Raw genomic sequence first — 18465 nt, forward strand, 5'->3', positions numbered from 1 at the left:
GTAGAAACATTGTAGGGATATTGATAGTCGCCTAGAGGGGGGGTGAATAGGGCGAAACTGAAATTTACAAATATAAACACAACTACAAGCCGGGTTAGCGTTAGAAATATCAACGAGTCCGCGAGAGAGGGCGCAAAACAAATCGCAAGCAAATAAGGAGAGTGACACGCGGATTTGTTTTACCGAGGTTCGGTTCTCGCAAACCTACTCCCCGTTGAGGAGGCCACAAAGGCCGGGTCTCTTTCAACCCTTCCCTCTCTCAAACGGTCCCTCCGACCGAGTGAGCTTTCCTTCTTCTCAATCAACCGGGAACAAAACTTCCCCGCAAGGGCCACCACACAATCGGTGCCTCTTGCCTCGGTTACAATTGAGTGTTGATCACAAGAGCAAAAGAGAAAGAAAGAATGCGATCCAAGCGCAAGAGCTCAAAAGAACACGGCAAATCTCTCTCGCTAGTCACTAAAGGCTTGAGTGGAATTGGAGAGGATTTGATCTCTTTGTATGTGTCTAGAATTGAATGCCTAGAGCTCTTGTAGTAGTTGAGAAGTGGAAAACTTGGATGGCAATGAATGTGGGGTGGTTGGGGTATTTATAGCCCCAACCACCAAAAGTGACCGTTGGCTGGAGGCGTCTGCTCGATGGCGCACCGGACAGTCCGGTGCACACCGGACAGTCCGGTGCCCCTGCCATGTCATCACTGCCGTTGGATTCTAGCCGTTGGAGCTTCTGACTTGTGGGCCCGCCTGGGTGTCCGGTGCACACCGGACATGCACTGTTTGATGTCCGGTGCACCGGTATGGGCAGCCCTGACGTCTGCGCGCGCTGCGCGCGCATTTAATGCTGCGCAGAGAGCCGTTGGCGCCGCAGAGAGCCGTTGCTCCGCTGGCACACCGGACAGTCCGGTGCACACCGGACAGTCCGGTGAATTATAGCGGAGCGGCTGTCGCGCGAACCCGAGGCTGGTGAGTTCAGGAGGCCGAGCTTTCCTTGGAGCACCGGACATGTCCGGTGCACACCGGACAGTCCGGTGAATTATAGCGCGCCGGCTTCCGAGAATTCCCGAGAGTGAAGAGTTGGAGTCTAAGTCCCCTGGTGCACCGGACAGGTACTGTTCACTGTCCGGTGGCACACCGGACAGTCCGGTGCGCCAGACCAGGGGTGCCCTCGGTTGCCCCTTTGCTCCTTTATTGAATCCAAAACTTGGTCTTTTTATTGGCTGAGTGTGAACCTTTTACACCTGTATAATCTATACACTTGGGCAAACTAGTTAGTCCAAGGATTTGTGTTGGGCAATTCAACCACCAAAATTATATAGGAACTAGGTGTAAGCCTAATTCCCTTTCAATCTCCCCCTTTTTGGTGATTGATGCCAACACAAACCAAAGCAAATATAGAAGTGCATAATTGAACTAGTTTGCATAATGTAAGTGTAAAGGTTGCTTGGAATTGAGCCAATAAAACTACTTACAAGATATGCATGGAATGTTTCTTTCTTATTTAACATTTTGGACCACGTTTGCACCACATGTTTTGTTTTTGCAAAACCTTTTTGTAAATCCATTTCATAGATCTTTTGCAAATAGTCAAAGGTAAATAAATAAGAGTTTGCAAAAGCATTTTCAAGATTTGAAATTTCCTCCCCCTGTTTCAAATGCTTTTCCTTTGACTAAACAAAACTCCCCCTAAAAGAGATCCACCTCTTAGTGTTCAAGAGGGTTTTGATATACCATTTTTGAAATACTACTTTCTCCCCCTTTTGAACACAATAGGATACCAAATGATAAAGACTTTTGGAAAGCACTAAGTTTTTGAATTTGGTGGTGGTGGTGCGGTCCTTTTGCTTTGGGCTCATTTCTCCCCCTTTTTGGCATGAATCGCCAAAAACGGAATCATTAGAGCCCTCGAAGTAAGTTCCTCCTCTTTGGTCATAAATGAATGAGTTAAGATTATGCCAAAGACGAGGTCCGCTCCTTTTGCTTTTGAGCTTTTACTCTCTCCCCCAAGGATGAAGTCCTTTTCCTTGATGCTCATTTCTCCCCCAAAGAAGAGAGAGTTGCTCGGAGTGGTGGCGAAGTATGAGTTACGGAGTGGAAGCCTTTTTCTTCGCCGAAGACTCCAATTCCCTTTCAGTATACCTATGACTTGGTTTGAAATAGACTTGAAAACACATTAGTCATAGCATATAGAAGAGATATGATCAAAGGTATTCAAATGAGCTATGTGTGCAAGCTAGCAAAAGAAATTTCTAGAATCAAGAATATTGAGCTCATGCCTAAGTCTGGTAAAAGATTGTTCATCAAGTGGCTTGGTAAAGATATCGGCTAATTGATCTTTAGTATTAATGTAAGAAATCTCGATATCCCCCTTTTGTTGGTGATCCCTAAGAAAATGATACCGAATGGCTATGTGCTTAGTGCGGCTATGCTCGACGGGATTGTCGGCCATCTTAATTGCACTCTCATTATCACATAGCAAAGGGACTTTGGTTAATGTGTAACCGTAGTCCCGCAGGGTTTGCCTCATCCAAAGCAATTGCGCGCAACAATGTCCTGCGGCAATGTACTCGGCTTCGGCGGTGGAAAGAGCGACCGAATTTTGCTTCTTTGAAGCCCAAGACACCAAGGATCTTCCCAAGAACTGGCAAGTCCCCGATGTGCTCTTCCTATTGATTTTGCACCCCGCCCAATCGGCATCCGAATAACCAAGTAAATCAAATGTGGATCCCCGAGGGTACCAAAGCCCAAACTTAGGTGTATAAGCCAAATATCTCAAGATTCGTTTTACGGCCGTAAGGTGTGATTCCTTAGGGTCGGCTTGAAATCTTGCACACATGCAAACGGAAAGCATAATGTCCGGTCGAGATGCACATAAATAAAGCAATGAACCAATCATCGACCGGTATACCTTTTGATCCACGGACTTACCTCCCGTGTCGAGGTCGAGATGCCCATTAGTTCCCATGGGTGTCTTGATGGGTTTGGCATCCTTCATCCCAAACTTAGCAAGAATGTCTTGAGTGTACTTCGTTTGGCTAATGAAGGTGCCCTCTTGGAGTTGCTTGACTTGGAATCCTAGAAAATACTTCAACTCCCCCATCATCGACATCTCGAATTTCTGTGTCATGATCCTACTAAACTCTTCACATGTAGACTCGTTAGTAGACCCAAATATAATATCATCAACGTAAATTTGGCATACAAACAAGTCATTTTCAAGAGTTTTAGTAAAGAGTGTAGGATCTGCCTTGCCGACTTTGAAGCCATTAGCAATAAGGAAATCTCTAAGGCATTCATACCATGCTCTTGGGGCTTGCTTGAGCCCATAAAGCGCCTTAGAGAGCCTATAGACATGATTAGGATACTCACTGTCTTCAAAGCCGGGAGGTTGCTCAACATAGACCTCTTCCTTGATCGGTCCATTGAGGAAGGCACTTTTCACGTCCATTTGATAGAGCTTAAAGCCATGGTAAGTAGCATAGGCCAATAATATGCGAATTGACTCAAGCCTAGCTACGGGTGCATAGGTTTCACCAAAATCCAAACCTTCGACTTGTGAATACCCTTTGGCCACGAGTCGAGCTTTGTTCCTTGTCACCACACCATGCTCATCTTGCTTGTTGCGGAAGACCCATTTGGTTCCTACAACATTTTGGTTAGGACGTGGAACTAAATGCCAGACCTCATTCCTCGTGAAATTGTTGAGCTCCTCTTGCATCGCCACCACCCAATCCGAATCTTGGAGAGCTTCCTCTACCCTGTGTGGCTCAATAGAGGAAACAAAAGAGTAATGTTCACAAAAATGAGCAACCCGAGATCGAGTAGTTACCCCCTTATGAATGTCGCCGAGGATGGTGTCGACGGGGTGATCTCGTTGGATTGCTTGGTGGACTCTTGGGTGTGGCGGTCTTGGTTCTTCCTCATCCTCCTTTTCTTGATCATTTGTATCTCCCCCTTGATTATTGCTATTATCTTGAGGTGGCTCGTCTTCTTGATTTTGCTCTTCATCATTTTGAGCCTCATCCTCATTTTGAGTTGGTGGAGATGCTTGCATGGTGGAGGATGGTTGATCTTGTGTACTTGGAGGCTCTTCGTATTCCTTAGGACACACATCCCCGATGGACATGTTCCTTAGTGCGATGCATGGAGCCTGTTCTTCACCTATCTCATCAAGATCAACTTGCTCTACTTGAGAGCCGTTAGTTTCATCAAACACAACGTCACAAGAGACTTCAACTAGTCCAGTGGACTTGTTAAAGACCCTATATGCCCTTGTGTTTGAATCATAACCAAGTAAAAAGCCTTCTACAGTTTTAGGAGCAAATTTAGATTTTCTACCTCTCTTAATAAGAATGAAGCATTTGCTACCAAAAACTCTAAAATATGAAATGTTGGGCTTTTTACCGGTTAGGAGTTCATATGATGTCTTCTTGAGGATTCGGTGAAGATATAACCGGTTGATGGCGTAGCAGGCGGTGTTGACCGCTTCGGCCCAAAACCGGTCCGGTGTCTTGTACTCATCAAGCATGGTTCTTGCCATGTCCAATAGAGTTCGATTCTTCCTCTCCACTACACCGTTTTGTTGTGGCGTGTAGGGAGAAGAGAACTCATGCTTGATGCCCTCCTCCTCAAGGAAGCTTTCAATTTGAGAGTTCTTGAACTCCGTCCCATTGTCGCTTCTTATTTTCTTGATCCTTAAGCCGAACTCATTTTGAGCCCGTCTCAAGAATCCTTTTAAAGTCTCTTGGGTTTGAGATTTTTCCTGTAAAAAGAATACCCAAGTGAAGCGAGAATAATCATCCACAATTACAAGGCAATACTTACTACCGCTGATGCTTATGTAAGCGATCGGGCCGAATAAGTCCATGTGTAGTAGCTCCAGCGGCCTGTCGGTAGTCATGACATTTTTGTGTGGATGATGGATGCCAACTTGCTTCCCAGCTTGGCATGCGCTACAAATCCTGTCTTTCTCAAAATGAATATTGGTTAGTCCCAAAATGTGTTCTCCCTTTAGAAGCTTGTGAAGATTCTTCATTCCAACATGGGCTAGTCGGCGGTGCTAAAGCCAACCCAAGTTAGTCTTAGCAACTAAGCAAGTGTCGAGTTCAGCTCTTTCAAAATCTACCAAGTATAGCTGACCCTCTAGCACTCCCTTAAAAGCTATTGAATCGTCACTTCTTCTAAAGACAGTAACACCAGTATCAGTAAAAAGACAGTTGTAGCCCATTTTACATAATTGGGATACGGAAAGCAAATTGTAATCTAAGGAATCTACAAGAAAAACATTGGAAATGGAATGGTCAGGAGATACAACAATTTTACCAAGACCTTTGACCAAACCTTGATTTCCATCCCCGAATGTGATAGCTCGTTGGGGATCTTGGTTTTTCTCATATGAGGAGAACATTCTTTTCTCCCCGGTCATGTGGTTTGTGCACCCGCTGTCGAGTATCCAACTTGTGCCCCCGGATGCATAAACCTACAAAACAAATTTAGTTCTTGACTTTAGGTACCCAAACTGTTTTGGGTCCTTTGGCATTAGATACAAGAACTTTGGGTACCCAAACACAAGTCTTGGAATCCTTGTGTTTGCCCCCAACAAATTTGGCAACTACCTTGCCGGATTTGCTAGTAAGCACATAAGATGCATCAAAAGTTTTAAATGAAATGGCATGATCATTTGATGCATTAGGAGTTTTCTTTCTAGGCAACTTGGCACGGGTTGGTTGCCTAGAGCTAGATGTCTCACCCTTATACATAAAAGCATGGTTAGGGCCAGAGTGAGACTTTCTAGAGTGAATTCTCCTAATTTTGCTCTCGGGATAACCGGCAGGGTACAAAATGTAACCCTCGTTATCCTGAGGCATGGGAGCCTTGCCCTTAACAAAGTTAGACAAATTTTTAGGTGGGGCATTAAGTTTGACATTGTCTCCCCTTTGGAAGCCAATGCCATCCTTGATGCCAGGGCGTCTCCCATTATAAAGCATGCTACGAGCAAATTTAAATTTTTCATTTTCTAAGTCATGCTCTCTAATCTTAGCATTTAGTTGAGCTATGTGATCATTTTGTTTTTTAATTAAGGCTAGGTGATCATGGATAGCATCAACATTAATATCTCTACATCTAGTACAAATGGAAATATGCTCAACATTAGATGTAGAGGGTTTGCAAGATTTTAGTTCAACAACCTTAGCATGCAACATATCATTTTTAGTTCTAAGGTCGGAAATAGTAGCATCAAAATCCTTAGCCTTAGCAATTAGTTTCTCATTCTCATTTCTAAGGCTAGCAATGGAAACATTTAACTCATCAATCCTAGCAAGTAAATCAACATTATCATTTCTAGGATCAATGCAAACATGAGAATCTACCTTAGCAATTAATTTAGCATTTTCACTTCTAAGGTTGGCAATAGTGTCATGGCACATGCTTAGCTCACTAGATAATTTGTTACATTTTTCTACTTCTAGAGCATAAGCATTTTTAACCTTAACATGTTTCTTATTTTCCTTGATTAGGAAGTCCTCTTGGGAGTCCAAGAGATCATCCTTTTCATGGATGGCACTAATTAGTTCATTTAATTTTTCCTTTTGTTCCACGTTAAGGTTAGCAAAAAGAATGCGCAAGTTTTCCTCCTCATTTTTGTCATCATCCTCATCACTAGATGTTTCATATTTAGTGGAGGACCTTGATTTTACCTTCTTTTTGCCGTCCTTGGCCATGAGACACTTGTGGCCGACGTTGGGGAAGAGAAGGCCCTTGGTGACGGCGATGTTGGCGGCGTCCTCGTCGTCGGAGGAGTCGCTTGAGCTTTCGTCGGAGTCCCACTCCCGACAAACATGGGCATCGCCGCCCTTCTTCTTGTAGTATTTCTTCTTCTCCTTTCTTCTTCCCTTCTTGTCGTCGCCCCTGTCACTGTCACTAGACATAGGACATTTTGCAATGAAGTGACCGGGCTTACCACACTTGTAGCAAACCTTCTTGGAACGAGGTTTGTAGTCCTTCCCCTTCCGTTGCTTGAGGATTTGCCTAAAGCTTTTGATGATTAGGGCCATCTCCTCATTGTCGAGCTTGGAGGCGTCAATTGGTTGTCTACTTGGTGTAGACTCCTCCTTCTTCTCCTCCGTTGCCTTAAAGGCCACTGGTTGCGCCTCGGAGGTGGAAGGCTCGTCAAGCTCGTTGATCTTTTTGGAGCCCTTAATCATGCATTCAAAACTCACAAAATTCCCGATAACTTCCTCGGGGGTCATTAGTGGATATCTAGGATTCCCACGAATTAATTGTACTTGAGTGGGGTTAAGGAAAATAAGAGCTCTTAGAATAACCTTAACCACTTCGTGGTCATCCCATTTTGTGCTCCCGAGGTTGCGCACTTGGTTCACCAAGGTCTTGAGCCGGTTGTACATGTCTTGTGGCTCCTCCCCTTGGCGAAGACGGAAGCGACCGAGCTCTCCCTCGATCGTTTCCCGCTTGGTGATCTTGGTGAGTTCATCACCCTCGTGCGCCGTCTTGAGTAGGTCCCAAATCTCTTTGGCGTTCTTCAATCCTTGTACTTTGTTGTATTCCTCCTTGCTTAGGGAGGCAAGGAGGATGGTTGCGGCTTGGGAGTTGAAGTGCTCGATTTGGGCCACTTCGTCCGTGTCATAGTCCTCATCCCCTATAGATGGTACCTGTACACCATACTCAACAACATCCCATATACTCTTGTGGAGAGAGGTTAGATGAAATCGCATTAAATTACTCCACATAGCATAATCTTCACCATTAAAAGTTGGTGGTTTACCTAATGGGACGGAAAGTAGAGGTGTATGTTTAGGAACACGAGGATAGCGTAGGGGAATCTTACTATACTTCTTACGCTCTTGGCGTTTAGAAGTGACGGACGCCGCGTCGGAGCCGGAGGTAGATGTCGATGAAGTGTCGGTCTCGTAGTAGACCACCTTCCTCATCCTCTTGTGCTTGTCCCCACTCCGATGCGGCTTGTGAGAAGAAGATTTTTCCTTCTTCTCCTTGTGGTGAGAAGAGGAAGATCTTTTCTCCTTCCGTTTGGAGGAGTTCTTCTTCTTCTCCCTTTTCTTGGTGCGGGACTCTTCCGATGAGGTGCTCCCTTGGCTTGTAGTGGGCTTGTCGCCGGTCTCCATCTCCTTCTTGGCGTGATCTCCCGACATCACTTCGAGCGGTTAGGCTCTAATGAAGCACCGGGCTCTGATACCAATTGATAGTCGCCTAGAGGGGGGGTGAATAGGGCGAAACTGAAATTTACAAATATAAACACAACTACAAGCCGGGTTAGCGTTAGAAATATCAACGAGTCCGCGAGAGAGGGCGCAAAACAAATCGCAAGCAAATAAGGAGAGTGACACGCGGATTTGTTTTACCGAGGTTCGGTTCTCGCAAACCTACTCCCCGTTGAGGAGGCCACAAAGGCCGGGTCTCTTTCAACCCTTCCCTCTCTCAAACGGTCCCTCCGACCGAGTGAGCTTTCCTTCTTCTCAATCAACCGGGAACAAAACTTCCCCGCAAGGGCCACCACACAATCGGTGCCTCTTGCCTCGGTTACAATTGAGTGTTGATCACAAGAGCAAAAGAGAAAGAAAGAATGCGATCCAAGCGCAAGAGCTCAAAAGAACACGGCAAATCTCTCTCGCTAGTCACTAAAGGCTTGAGTGGAATTGGAGAGGATTTGATCTCTTTGTATGTGTCTAGAATTGAATGCCTAGAGCTCTTGTAGTAGTTGAGAAGTGGAAAACTTGGATGGCAATGAATGTGGGGTGGTTGGGGTATTTATAGCCCCAACCACCAAAAGTGACCGTTGGCTGGAGGCGTCTGCTCGATGGCGCACCGGACAGTCCGGTGCACACCGGACAGTCCGGTGCCCCTGCCATGTCATCACTGCCGTTGGATTCTAGCCGTTGGAGCTTCTGACTTGTGGGCCCGCCTGGGTGTCCGGTGCACACCGGACATGCACTGTTTGATGTCCGGTGCACCGGTATGGGCAGCCCTGACGTCTGCGCGCGCTGCGCGCGCATTTAATGCTGCGCAGAGAGCCGTTGGCGCCGCAGAGAGCCGTTGCTCCGCTGGCACACCGGACAGTCCGGTGCACACCGGACAGTCCGGTGAATTATAGCGGAGCGGCTGTCGCGCGAACCCGAGGCTGGTGAGTTCAGGAGGCCGAGCTTTCCTTGGAGCACCGGACATGTCCGGTGCACACCGGACAGTCCGGTGAATTATAGCGCGCCGGCTTCCGAGAATTCCCGAGAGTGAAGAGTTGGAGTCTAAGTCCCCTGGTGCACCGGACAGGTACTGTTCACTGTCCGGTGGCACACCGGACAGTCCGGTGCGCCAGACCAGGGGTGCCCTCGGTTGCCCCTTTGCTCCTTTATTGAATCCAAAACTTGGTCTTTTTATTGGCTGAGTGTGAACCTTTTACACCTGTATAATCTATACACTTGGGCAAACTAGTTAGTCCAAGGATTTGTGTTGGGCAATTCAACCACCAAAATTATATAGGAACTAGGTGTAAGCCTAATTCCCTTTCAGATATTGTAGTAGTGCAAACTTGGTTAAGCTATTTGACCCTAGAGCTACATGGAACTAGGTGTAAAGATTGCTCAAAGTGGTGCTGTCAGGCAGTGATGCACTGAACAAGGTTCAGATTAACCAAGTCTGAGTTCAGTTCTTTTGGCTCAACTTTGGTGGATTCTTGAAACTATTTTAGGGAGTTGTGGGTCATGATTTATATAACAAAGTGGTAGACCAAAGTAAAAGGAACAAATTTCCTAAAGGGCGATGGACTTGGTGCTACATAAAAATAGGAGTAAAATGGGTCCCAACCTTCCCTGTTCGGCTGAGGGTGGTCTGAATTTGGTTGTATTGTCTGTAGTTCAATCAGTGCGTGAATCCCAGTTTGGAGTTATTTTGTGACCAGTGCATGATGATTTGGACTAGAAATTCTATAGAAAAGTCAAAGACCAAGTATAGGGGAACAAGTTTCATACAAGTAGTTAGCCTTGTTGTTGTGTAAATTTTGGAGATAATGGTACTGCAACCCTCTATGTCAGGGTTGGCATGGAGCTATGTCAGTTAGCTGAAATTGGAGTGTTTCAGTGTTTTTACTAAACTCTAGTGCACCATCACTTGTGTTCTGTGATTTCAGTCTTGGGTTGCTATACCAAGTTGGTAGAGCTATGCTTAAGGATCAAGTTTTGTTAACCAAGGTTGACCTGTTGACATGTGGAATTGTGAGATTAAAGGGACTGAACTGAGAGGGTGCAATGGAGAAATGAGTGTTGTATCAGTGAACCAGTGGCTGATTTAGGGGAAACTGAAGAAGAATCTCCTCTCCCTGTAATTACACGTGTAGGTTTAAATGAAGATAAGGGTGAAGTGCTTAGCCTAGGTGCAAACAGCAAACATTCAATTTACTCCTATAATTATCATGGGCTTGGCACTTTCTAATCACATATATAGATTAGTTCTACTTTATAACCATGAATCCATCCACTTTACATAACCTAGTATTTTGAATCTACTCTCACATTATGTAATCAAAGAAGCAATTTAAGCGCACTATACACATACTTAAACAAGTTTATGGGAAGCACCACTACTACTCCCACATAATCATTTTAAATCTAAGGTTTATATGTCATAACAATCTTATAAGCATGGTCATAATCCTCCAAGTTATTCATCAAATCAACCAACAAGAGTGCAAATTAGTTCACCCGTGACTAAATCCGATTTGAAAACCATGAAACGGCGAGGATCTCTGGTTCAAGCCTTCTATCAAACACCTAACAAACATCGCACGGACCTCACCTGCTTATTCAAACATAGTACTACCATCTTCCTAAATCGCTGCAAAGGACACGCACCAATCAATCATCATCTCAACATCACACACATCATCCACATAGGGAGCAAAACCTAGTTGGCCTACCTTACCACCGGACGATCCGCGCGAGGCGTGGTGTTGACAACTAGCTGCGAGTAGCGACAACACATAGTTTAGACATTTCATCGAGCAGCTAGGGCACACAAACAGCGAGAACAACAGGGACTCACCAAAGGTCGACGACACCGTGGAACGGGCTGTTGCTGTTGCAGTAGAGGAAGGGCGAGTGCAGGGGCCATGCTCAGCCACCAGGGAGGTGCTTAGCCATGGGAGACAGCAAGAGTGGGAGCTGGTGTCTAGGGCACCATGGAAAAACTCGGCTAGGGTTTGAGGGAGGGCGAGCTCACCATGGTGAAGCTGCAGGCGGCCATGGGAAGGGGTGGAGCAATGAGAGGCGACTGGAGGTGAGGGCGCCATGGCTGGCCTGCTGTAGGGGGGCGTCAAGCTACAGCAGGGAGGGGCGGCCATGGGAGATGGGGCGAGCTCCAGGGCAGGGAGGAGAGGGCGCTGAAGTAGGGACGCGCGTGGGACAGAGAGCAGGGCGCGACGACAAGCGCCATGGCCGAGGGTAGGGAGAAGACGCCGACAGAGGAGGGAGATGAGGGAGGGAGAGGAGCGCGTGGGAGCCGCTCGGCTGGGCACGCTGGTGACGATAAAGACGGCGACCAGATCTTTTGCCCTGCTGCCCGAGCGGATGAGGCTGGCACATGCGGCGGGAGAAGATTTTTCTTTCAGAGATTTTTTTTACTGTGCGAGACGATGAGGATCGGCTGGATATTTTTCCTCTCCCATTTCTTTACACAAAGTTAAATGCAATTATCAATTACTCGCTTTCAGTTCTAATCACACTGGTCTGATCTGTTTCGGACTGAAAATCATTTTCGTCGAGTTCCCATTAATTTGTTCGGGATAAAATCGTAAGAGTGGGTCAAGCTTTCAAATTCGTATTTTCTTAATCTATAAATTTTAAACGGACACAAGACTCGACATATCGCGAAATAAATACGCGAGATCGATGCGACTTCGAAAGTGTGATCCTTTCGAAAGCGACGTCACGCATCGCTCACACGGACGAGAGGTTGTGCACTGTCCAGACACCGGTTAGCACCTGCCACGCGTCGCGCCATGCCACAGAGAGACACGTGCAACACAAGCGTGAAAGAATTTCAAATGAATTTTCAGGAACCACCGTTGATTTCAAAGATTAGAGTTTGGGCAAGACGTCGATGGCTTAACCCAAACGATACTGGATTCGATGTTCCAAAAATTACTAAAGTCTGATTTTTTGAAAAATAAATTAGGACAATTTAGACAGATGGAGACAGACACGATATCAAAATCGTGATAGACGAAGATAATTATACTTTAGTGTCTGTTTTATTTACTGATATCACGTGCTTAAATCCATACTCGTTGTCGAGCGGAATATAAACACCTGAGGTGTTACAGTTTTCTTTTCCATAATTCTTTTTTTCTTTTCTACAATTCTTTTTTCTTTACTACAATTTAGCGATCAATGTTTACTTGTTTTAATTAATTTTTAGTCACTAACATCTACATGTACGTTCAGGCTATAAGATTTGATAGTGATCCTTGCTCTATAGCGACCCACCGCTAGTCCCCGACGATATCTATAGCGACCAACTATAAGCTGTTAAATTTCTAGACTTTTAGCGACCAACCGACCGTTGCTACAAAAGGATTTAGCGACTGACCGTCGGTCCCTAAACTTTAGCAACCAACAGTTGGTACCTAATAAGGGTCGCTAAAGATCAACCGTCGTGTAGTGTATAGAGAGGTTAGAGCATCTCCAAGAGACTAGCTAAATAGTTTGTCAAGCTAAATTTTAGCTATTTAATAACAAAATAGCTCTCCAACAGACTAGTCATTTAACTTGCCAAATTATCCGGCTCTTTAAACTGACTCCCTTACTAGCCAAATTTGGCTAGCAACTCTCGCTAGCCAAGCTAAATTGCGTGTTGGAGAATCTGTTGGAACGAGATGTTATATATAGAGTTTAATTTTTATGAAGAGACAAATACAGAATCAAATAGATAGTCAAAAGTAAAGAGTCTCTTGTAGATGCTCTTAGATATAACAACAGTGGTGTTTAAGGAACGATAAATAAAACCATGCTATATTGTTTAGTTGGACAACTTATTTAACACTTTCTCAGTCTAAATAAATTGTTCAACTAAACAATATAGCCTGGTGAACTTACTTAAGACTTTAACTCAGAACTTAAAACCTTGATGATCTTAGGTTAACTCAATTATATATGTTGTATTAGAAAACCTTACCTCTCAACTTAACTTAGTTGACTCAATAGAACTAGGAGATTTTCTGAGCTAACCGTAATGACAAACGAAAAAATGTAGAACGTAGACCTTGCATGATAACCATGTGTTATAGCTCATGACTAAACAATATATGCTTGATGAAGCTCTCAACCTATTTAAGTTAAAAACTAAGTTTACAACTCATATAGGTATGTTGTTCCAACAAACAAGTCAACCTAACTCAAGAAGCAATCCTTTGTCATTTACAAATCTAGGTCGCCTAACTAAAAATATAGTTAAGTACATTCACAACTAAAAATAAATGCATCACATATGGTCGTGATAATGTATATGCCAAACTCTTTTAAATAAGATCAATTTAACTTTTGGGAAAAAATAAATTATATTTAGTTTTTTAGTGCAAAAAATATAAAATTAATTAACATTTGTTAAAATATGATTTATAACTGGTTAAGTCATATAAAATAATAACCGGTTAAGTCTTAAACATAAGACATTATCAAATAATTGTATGTTTTGCATATGATAAAAAGCCAATCGTTTGATCATTGAATTCTAATTGATTTACTAAAAAAATAACAAAGATTTCATGCACAACTTGTATAGAAAAATGGTAAAAGTTGTTCAGAGCTTAAATTTCTAAATATTTCTTAATAGTCTTTTAAGATATTATATACAATCAAAAAATTAAATTTCACCTATATATAAAATATTAAACATTTTAAATTTCACTTATATATAAAATATTGTATAAGTAAGGTATTCTACTATAGAGTAAATCTTTGATAAATAAACAAAGATTAAATAGTTTATTTGAAGCTCTAAAATGTAAAGAAAAATACAATTTCAGTTAGGAATTCAAAATTTCTAATTATGAGAAATGCATTGACGGTCCAAATTTGGGCATGATTATATCCTAAACTAAGGAACTAACCACTATCATCCTTAATTCGGCAATTTCTGGCGCTGAAAATGATCTTCGTTACTGTAGTGAGTAATATTTAGTTAACAACGTTTCTTCCAAAATAACTGGCTTGCTCCTAAGAGAAAGTGCCGAAAATTGAGTTCGCAGGTGCTCATTCACGTGCACGATAACTTAAATACTTAACTTAAAATGCTCTGATACATCAATATTTAAAGTTGTTTATCTCCACATCGGTCGTTTTATTATAGTATATAAGAGCATCTCCAACAATATCTTAAATCATCGACGTCCTATCTTTAAATATAGCTAGAGCTCAACTTATAAAAAACAACTCTAACATATCCCTATTTTAAAGATTTTTATCATAAAAATATAGGACAGACAATAAAGTGGCCCTTATTTTTTTCTGCGCCGTTCTTAAACTTTTTATATCTTAATAATGTAGTTTATTTTCTAAAATACATTATTTAAACCTTAACTCTTGGAGCGGGGGCTTAGCCAACCAATAATGTGGTCGGTGCCATCACCATTAGTGGATAGAATCGCAGTACATTATTTTGTTTATTTATTAGTTTTCTAAAATTTATCGATGTCCGATGACATTAACAAATGCCTCTAGCTCCGCCCTATGTTAAAGCTTAATTTGTTTTTAGTGTTCTAAACACTTTAAATGACATAGTGTTTTAATTTAGGGACACTATTTTAAGGTAGCTGTTGTAGACTCCCTAAACAAAACTAGTAACATTTGTTTGCTTGCAATAAAACTTTGTTAGTTTTTTTTGTCCGATTCCATATCTATACTACTTATTAAGGCTCTAAGGGTAGCCTGCCTCTTCTTTGTTCTGCCTTCCGACGATCTACACCGTCCGATCTGATCTCTCCGCTGGAAGCCTTCTACGTCCGCAGATTTTTCTCGATTCCAACTTCCCATGCCGCCGCCCAACCTTCCTTGCGCCCCTATGCCGAGTTCATCCTCCCCGACGCAACCTCGCCCCCGCCTCTGGCCTAGGCACAGCCGCCGTCGTAGCACGCGCCATGGAGGAGCCTCCCGGCTACCGTGTGCGCTCCCCACGCTGGCTCACAGCTCACAAGGGATGACCAAAACCCCCAACCCAAAAACCCTAGCGACCAGCCACATTGATAACCTCCGCCGCCGCCGACGTCGATGCCCAGGCTCTCACTCACCGTCACTGACGCCGTCGCTGCCATGCCCTTTGCGCTTCGGCTTGGTGGTTCCCCAGCGCTCCGCCTGGGCTCGCAGTCCCCATCGTGGCTGCGCTTTGGCGGCAGGGACGGGGCGCGAAAGGCGCTGTTCTGCTCCACCGAGGACACCAGGCGGTGTGGCTCGGACGATGATGCGGAGGCGGAGGAGGGTCGGAGGAGAGGCGGGAGCCGCGTGCCATCAGATAGGAGGATAAGGGCGGGAATGCGGCCGCCGCGGTAGGTCAGCACACAATCTTCTTCTACAAATCCTGATCTGACTTGATTGGCACCCGAATATCTGATCTAGCTTGTTCCCCTGTGCGTGCTCATATCATAATGCAGGTGATCTGCAGCCAGGTGATAACGTCCAGATAACAGGACCGGTCGGCAAAGAAATGTTGATGCCCAAAGACCCCAACGCTACCATTATAATGGTAAGCTTCAGAGCCGACTCCAGTCCAGTACCTTACGTATACACTGACGACAATCAGAGATTTTAATTACAGTCATGCTTGCCAATTGCTTCCAGCTTGCCACCGGTACAGGTATCGCTCCGTTCCGATCGTTCCTGTGGAAGATGTTCTTTGAGAAGCATGACGAGTACAAGGTACAGGCAGCGGTGTTGTAAAGTTCACACACTAGACAGAGAATGGCAAATAATGTGTGAGTCGCTCTTGTGCAGTTCAAAGGTCTGGGCTGGCTCTTCCTGGGTGTTCCAACGAGCAGCTCGTTGCTCTACAAGGAGGTCAGTAAATCGATCTGTACAAGGAGATCAGTACATCGATCTCTACAAGGTGCTCTTGTGCATTATTCAGGAGTTCAGGAAGATGAAGGAGAGAGCACCGGAGAACTTCCGGGTCGACTACGCCATCAGCCGGGAGCAGACGAACGCGGCGGGGGAGAGGATGTACATCCAGACCCGGATGGCGGAGTACAAAGAGGAATTGTGGGAGCTCTTGAAGAAGGACAACACCTACGTCTACATGTGTGGGTTGAAAGGCATGGAGAACGGTATCGATGACATTATGGTGTCACTGGCTGAAAAAGACGGTATGCAAATAATCTTTAATTCTGAACCCTTAGTTCCAACTGCTCTTGCTGTGAAATTGATGGTGGCGCTGAGACTTGTGTTGCATATATTGCTTACTTAAATGTCAAGAATCGACTGGTTCGACTACAAGAAGCAGCTGAAAAGGGGAGATCAATGGAATGTGGAGGTCTACTAACCGCTGAATTTTGCAGCTAACATTTTGTGTTGTGCGTATCTGTAAGTGAGGCCAGGGTGTACTGCGTATATAATGTAGATAGTGAGTGTGTTCTGCGTTTTTTTACTATGGTCGTCTCTGTTTATAGATTTGTATAAGTACTCTTAATATTTTGCCTATTCGATTTTTTGTATGAGTAATGTGATCAAGTGCCCAAGAATTTCTGTCCCCACATTTTTTTGATTTGCAAAGATCTTGTAGATATATTATTTTTTTAGTTTTGGTTTATGACAATCCTAGAGAAAATTTTATTTTATTTTGCATCGAAACTGATACCCTACACAATGAACATTTGCCCCTGACAACCAACAGAAGTTACACAACAAGCTTACTGCAATAGCATAGACCATACTGTCCCTCTCTTTTTTTCCTGCACATTTATCGTGTTTCTTCTTTTTTCCTGTGCAGTAAATATATAGTTATTATACTAATGCAGAAGCATGCATAAGAAAAAGGCGAATAACAACTACGTACTATATTTGCAGGAATATTCTGCTCTCCAGTATTGCACACACACTCTACTCTGTATTTCTCCAGTATTGATCGTCTTGCTTGATAACGCAGATGATACAATAGTACAAGTTATTATTTGACCCTAATTGTTGCCTCTGCAGGTAAAGCCAACAAAGTTCAATATTTACAATAACTCGATGTGTCCAGAGTTTGCAAGACAAGATTAAGCAGCTCTAAGATTAAGATAGTTGTCATCGATCTTGCCACAATTTTTACTTGAGTTGAGCAGATAACAAGCGACTTGGGGTATTGATATTTATTTTTCTGTCTTGTTTAATCTATTTGTTCAACTAATTTCAAAACAGTTAGTGCTTCTGCATCTCATCACAGATCTTGAATACTTCCTTTGTCAAAGCTTTCACTTGTCTGAAGGTAATGATTCTTTGATTATGCACTAATCTTATATGTGTTTCTACATTGCATTCATTTACCAAATCTGTAAGATGCATTCTACCATTTCATGATGTCCCTTATTTACATGTGTAAAATGATCCACATCAATAAAAATCGTCCCTTCGTATTCTGAAGCAAAATAACAAGCTTACATGCTATTACTGACTCCAGGAAGACGTCGGCCTTCTGCTTCTCCATCACCATCGTTATCATGCAGCCTGCTGGAATGCCACAGCGGGACAAGAGCATGGGGATGAGCAGGTAAGCCTCCCTTACTTTTTTGCAACTGATATATTCCTCTTATTGTGTCTAAATAATACATTTTTTGTGTCATAGTAAAACACAAATATAAATTTAGTAGCTTTAATTTAGAGAACTTCGTTCACGCGGACAAACATGTTAAGATCCTATAAAGATTCATTTTTTGGTGCAGCGCTCGATAGTTCCACTTCAGCGCAGCAGCATGGTAAGGAGAAAAGTATGTGCTACTTATTAATATGTGTTGTAAAAAATCATAAAACTAGAATAGATCTACTAAGTTTTGGGACCCTCAATTTTTGGAGCTCCTATGCGAGCGCATGGCTCGCACATGCCTAGGTCCGGCCTTGAGCATGTCCTTGCTAACAGAGAAACAAGCCATGACAGTTGGAAATGATATGATCGTCTTATATAGGAGTAGTTATCTACTGTGAATCTGAGAGACATACTAAGCTCTTAATAGTGTTCATTTTCTTTTGAAACAAGCATGTATGTGTCATACATGCACATACTGTCTTTCTTGCTTCCAAGACTAGCTTCCAAGCTTTCACCAGAGGAGTAAGCTCTGTTTCGTTTCGTTTTTTTCTAACAGGCGCAAGATGACAACAAGTGGCGCCGGATCCCGACGTTCGGCGACTGGAACCTGCGGGACGACATGCCCGTCACCCAATACTTGCAAGCAGAGACTTCTTCATCGTTGTGCCGCCGGCAGAGA

The 18465-nt window shown here is 43.7% G+C and overlaps 1 protein-coding gene across 1 annotated transcript; it reads left to right on the forward strand.

Annotated features, from left to right (window-relative positions):
• The first annotated feature begins 15283 nt into the window (after positions 1-15283).
• On the forward strand, positions 15284-16645 carry LOC103644035 (ferredoxin--NADP reductase, leaf isozyme 1, chloroplastic). Its single transcript, XM_020544306.1, has 6 exons — positions 15284-15491; positions 15664-15755; positions 15851-15928; positions 16004-16066; positions 16137-16371; positions 16480-16645. Exons 1-6 carry the CDS (start codon positions 15284-15286, stop codon positions 16545-16547), a joined length of 744 nt encoding a protein of 247 aa, XP_020399895.1. The 3' UTR covers positions 16548-16645.
• Positions 16646-18465: the final 1820 nt, after the last annotated feature.

Source organism: Zea mays, chromosome 1 (assembly GCF_902167145.1).
Source record: "Zea mays cultivar B73 chromosome 1, Zm-B73-REFERENCE-NAM-5.0, whole genome shotgun sequence".
NCBI classification, from domain to species: Eukaryota; Viridiplantae; Streptophyta; class Magnoliopsida; order Poales; family Poaceae; genus Zea; species Zea mays.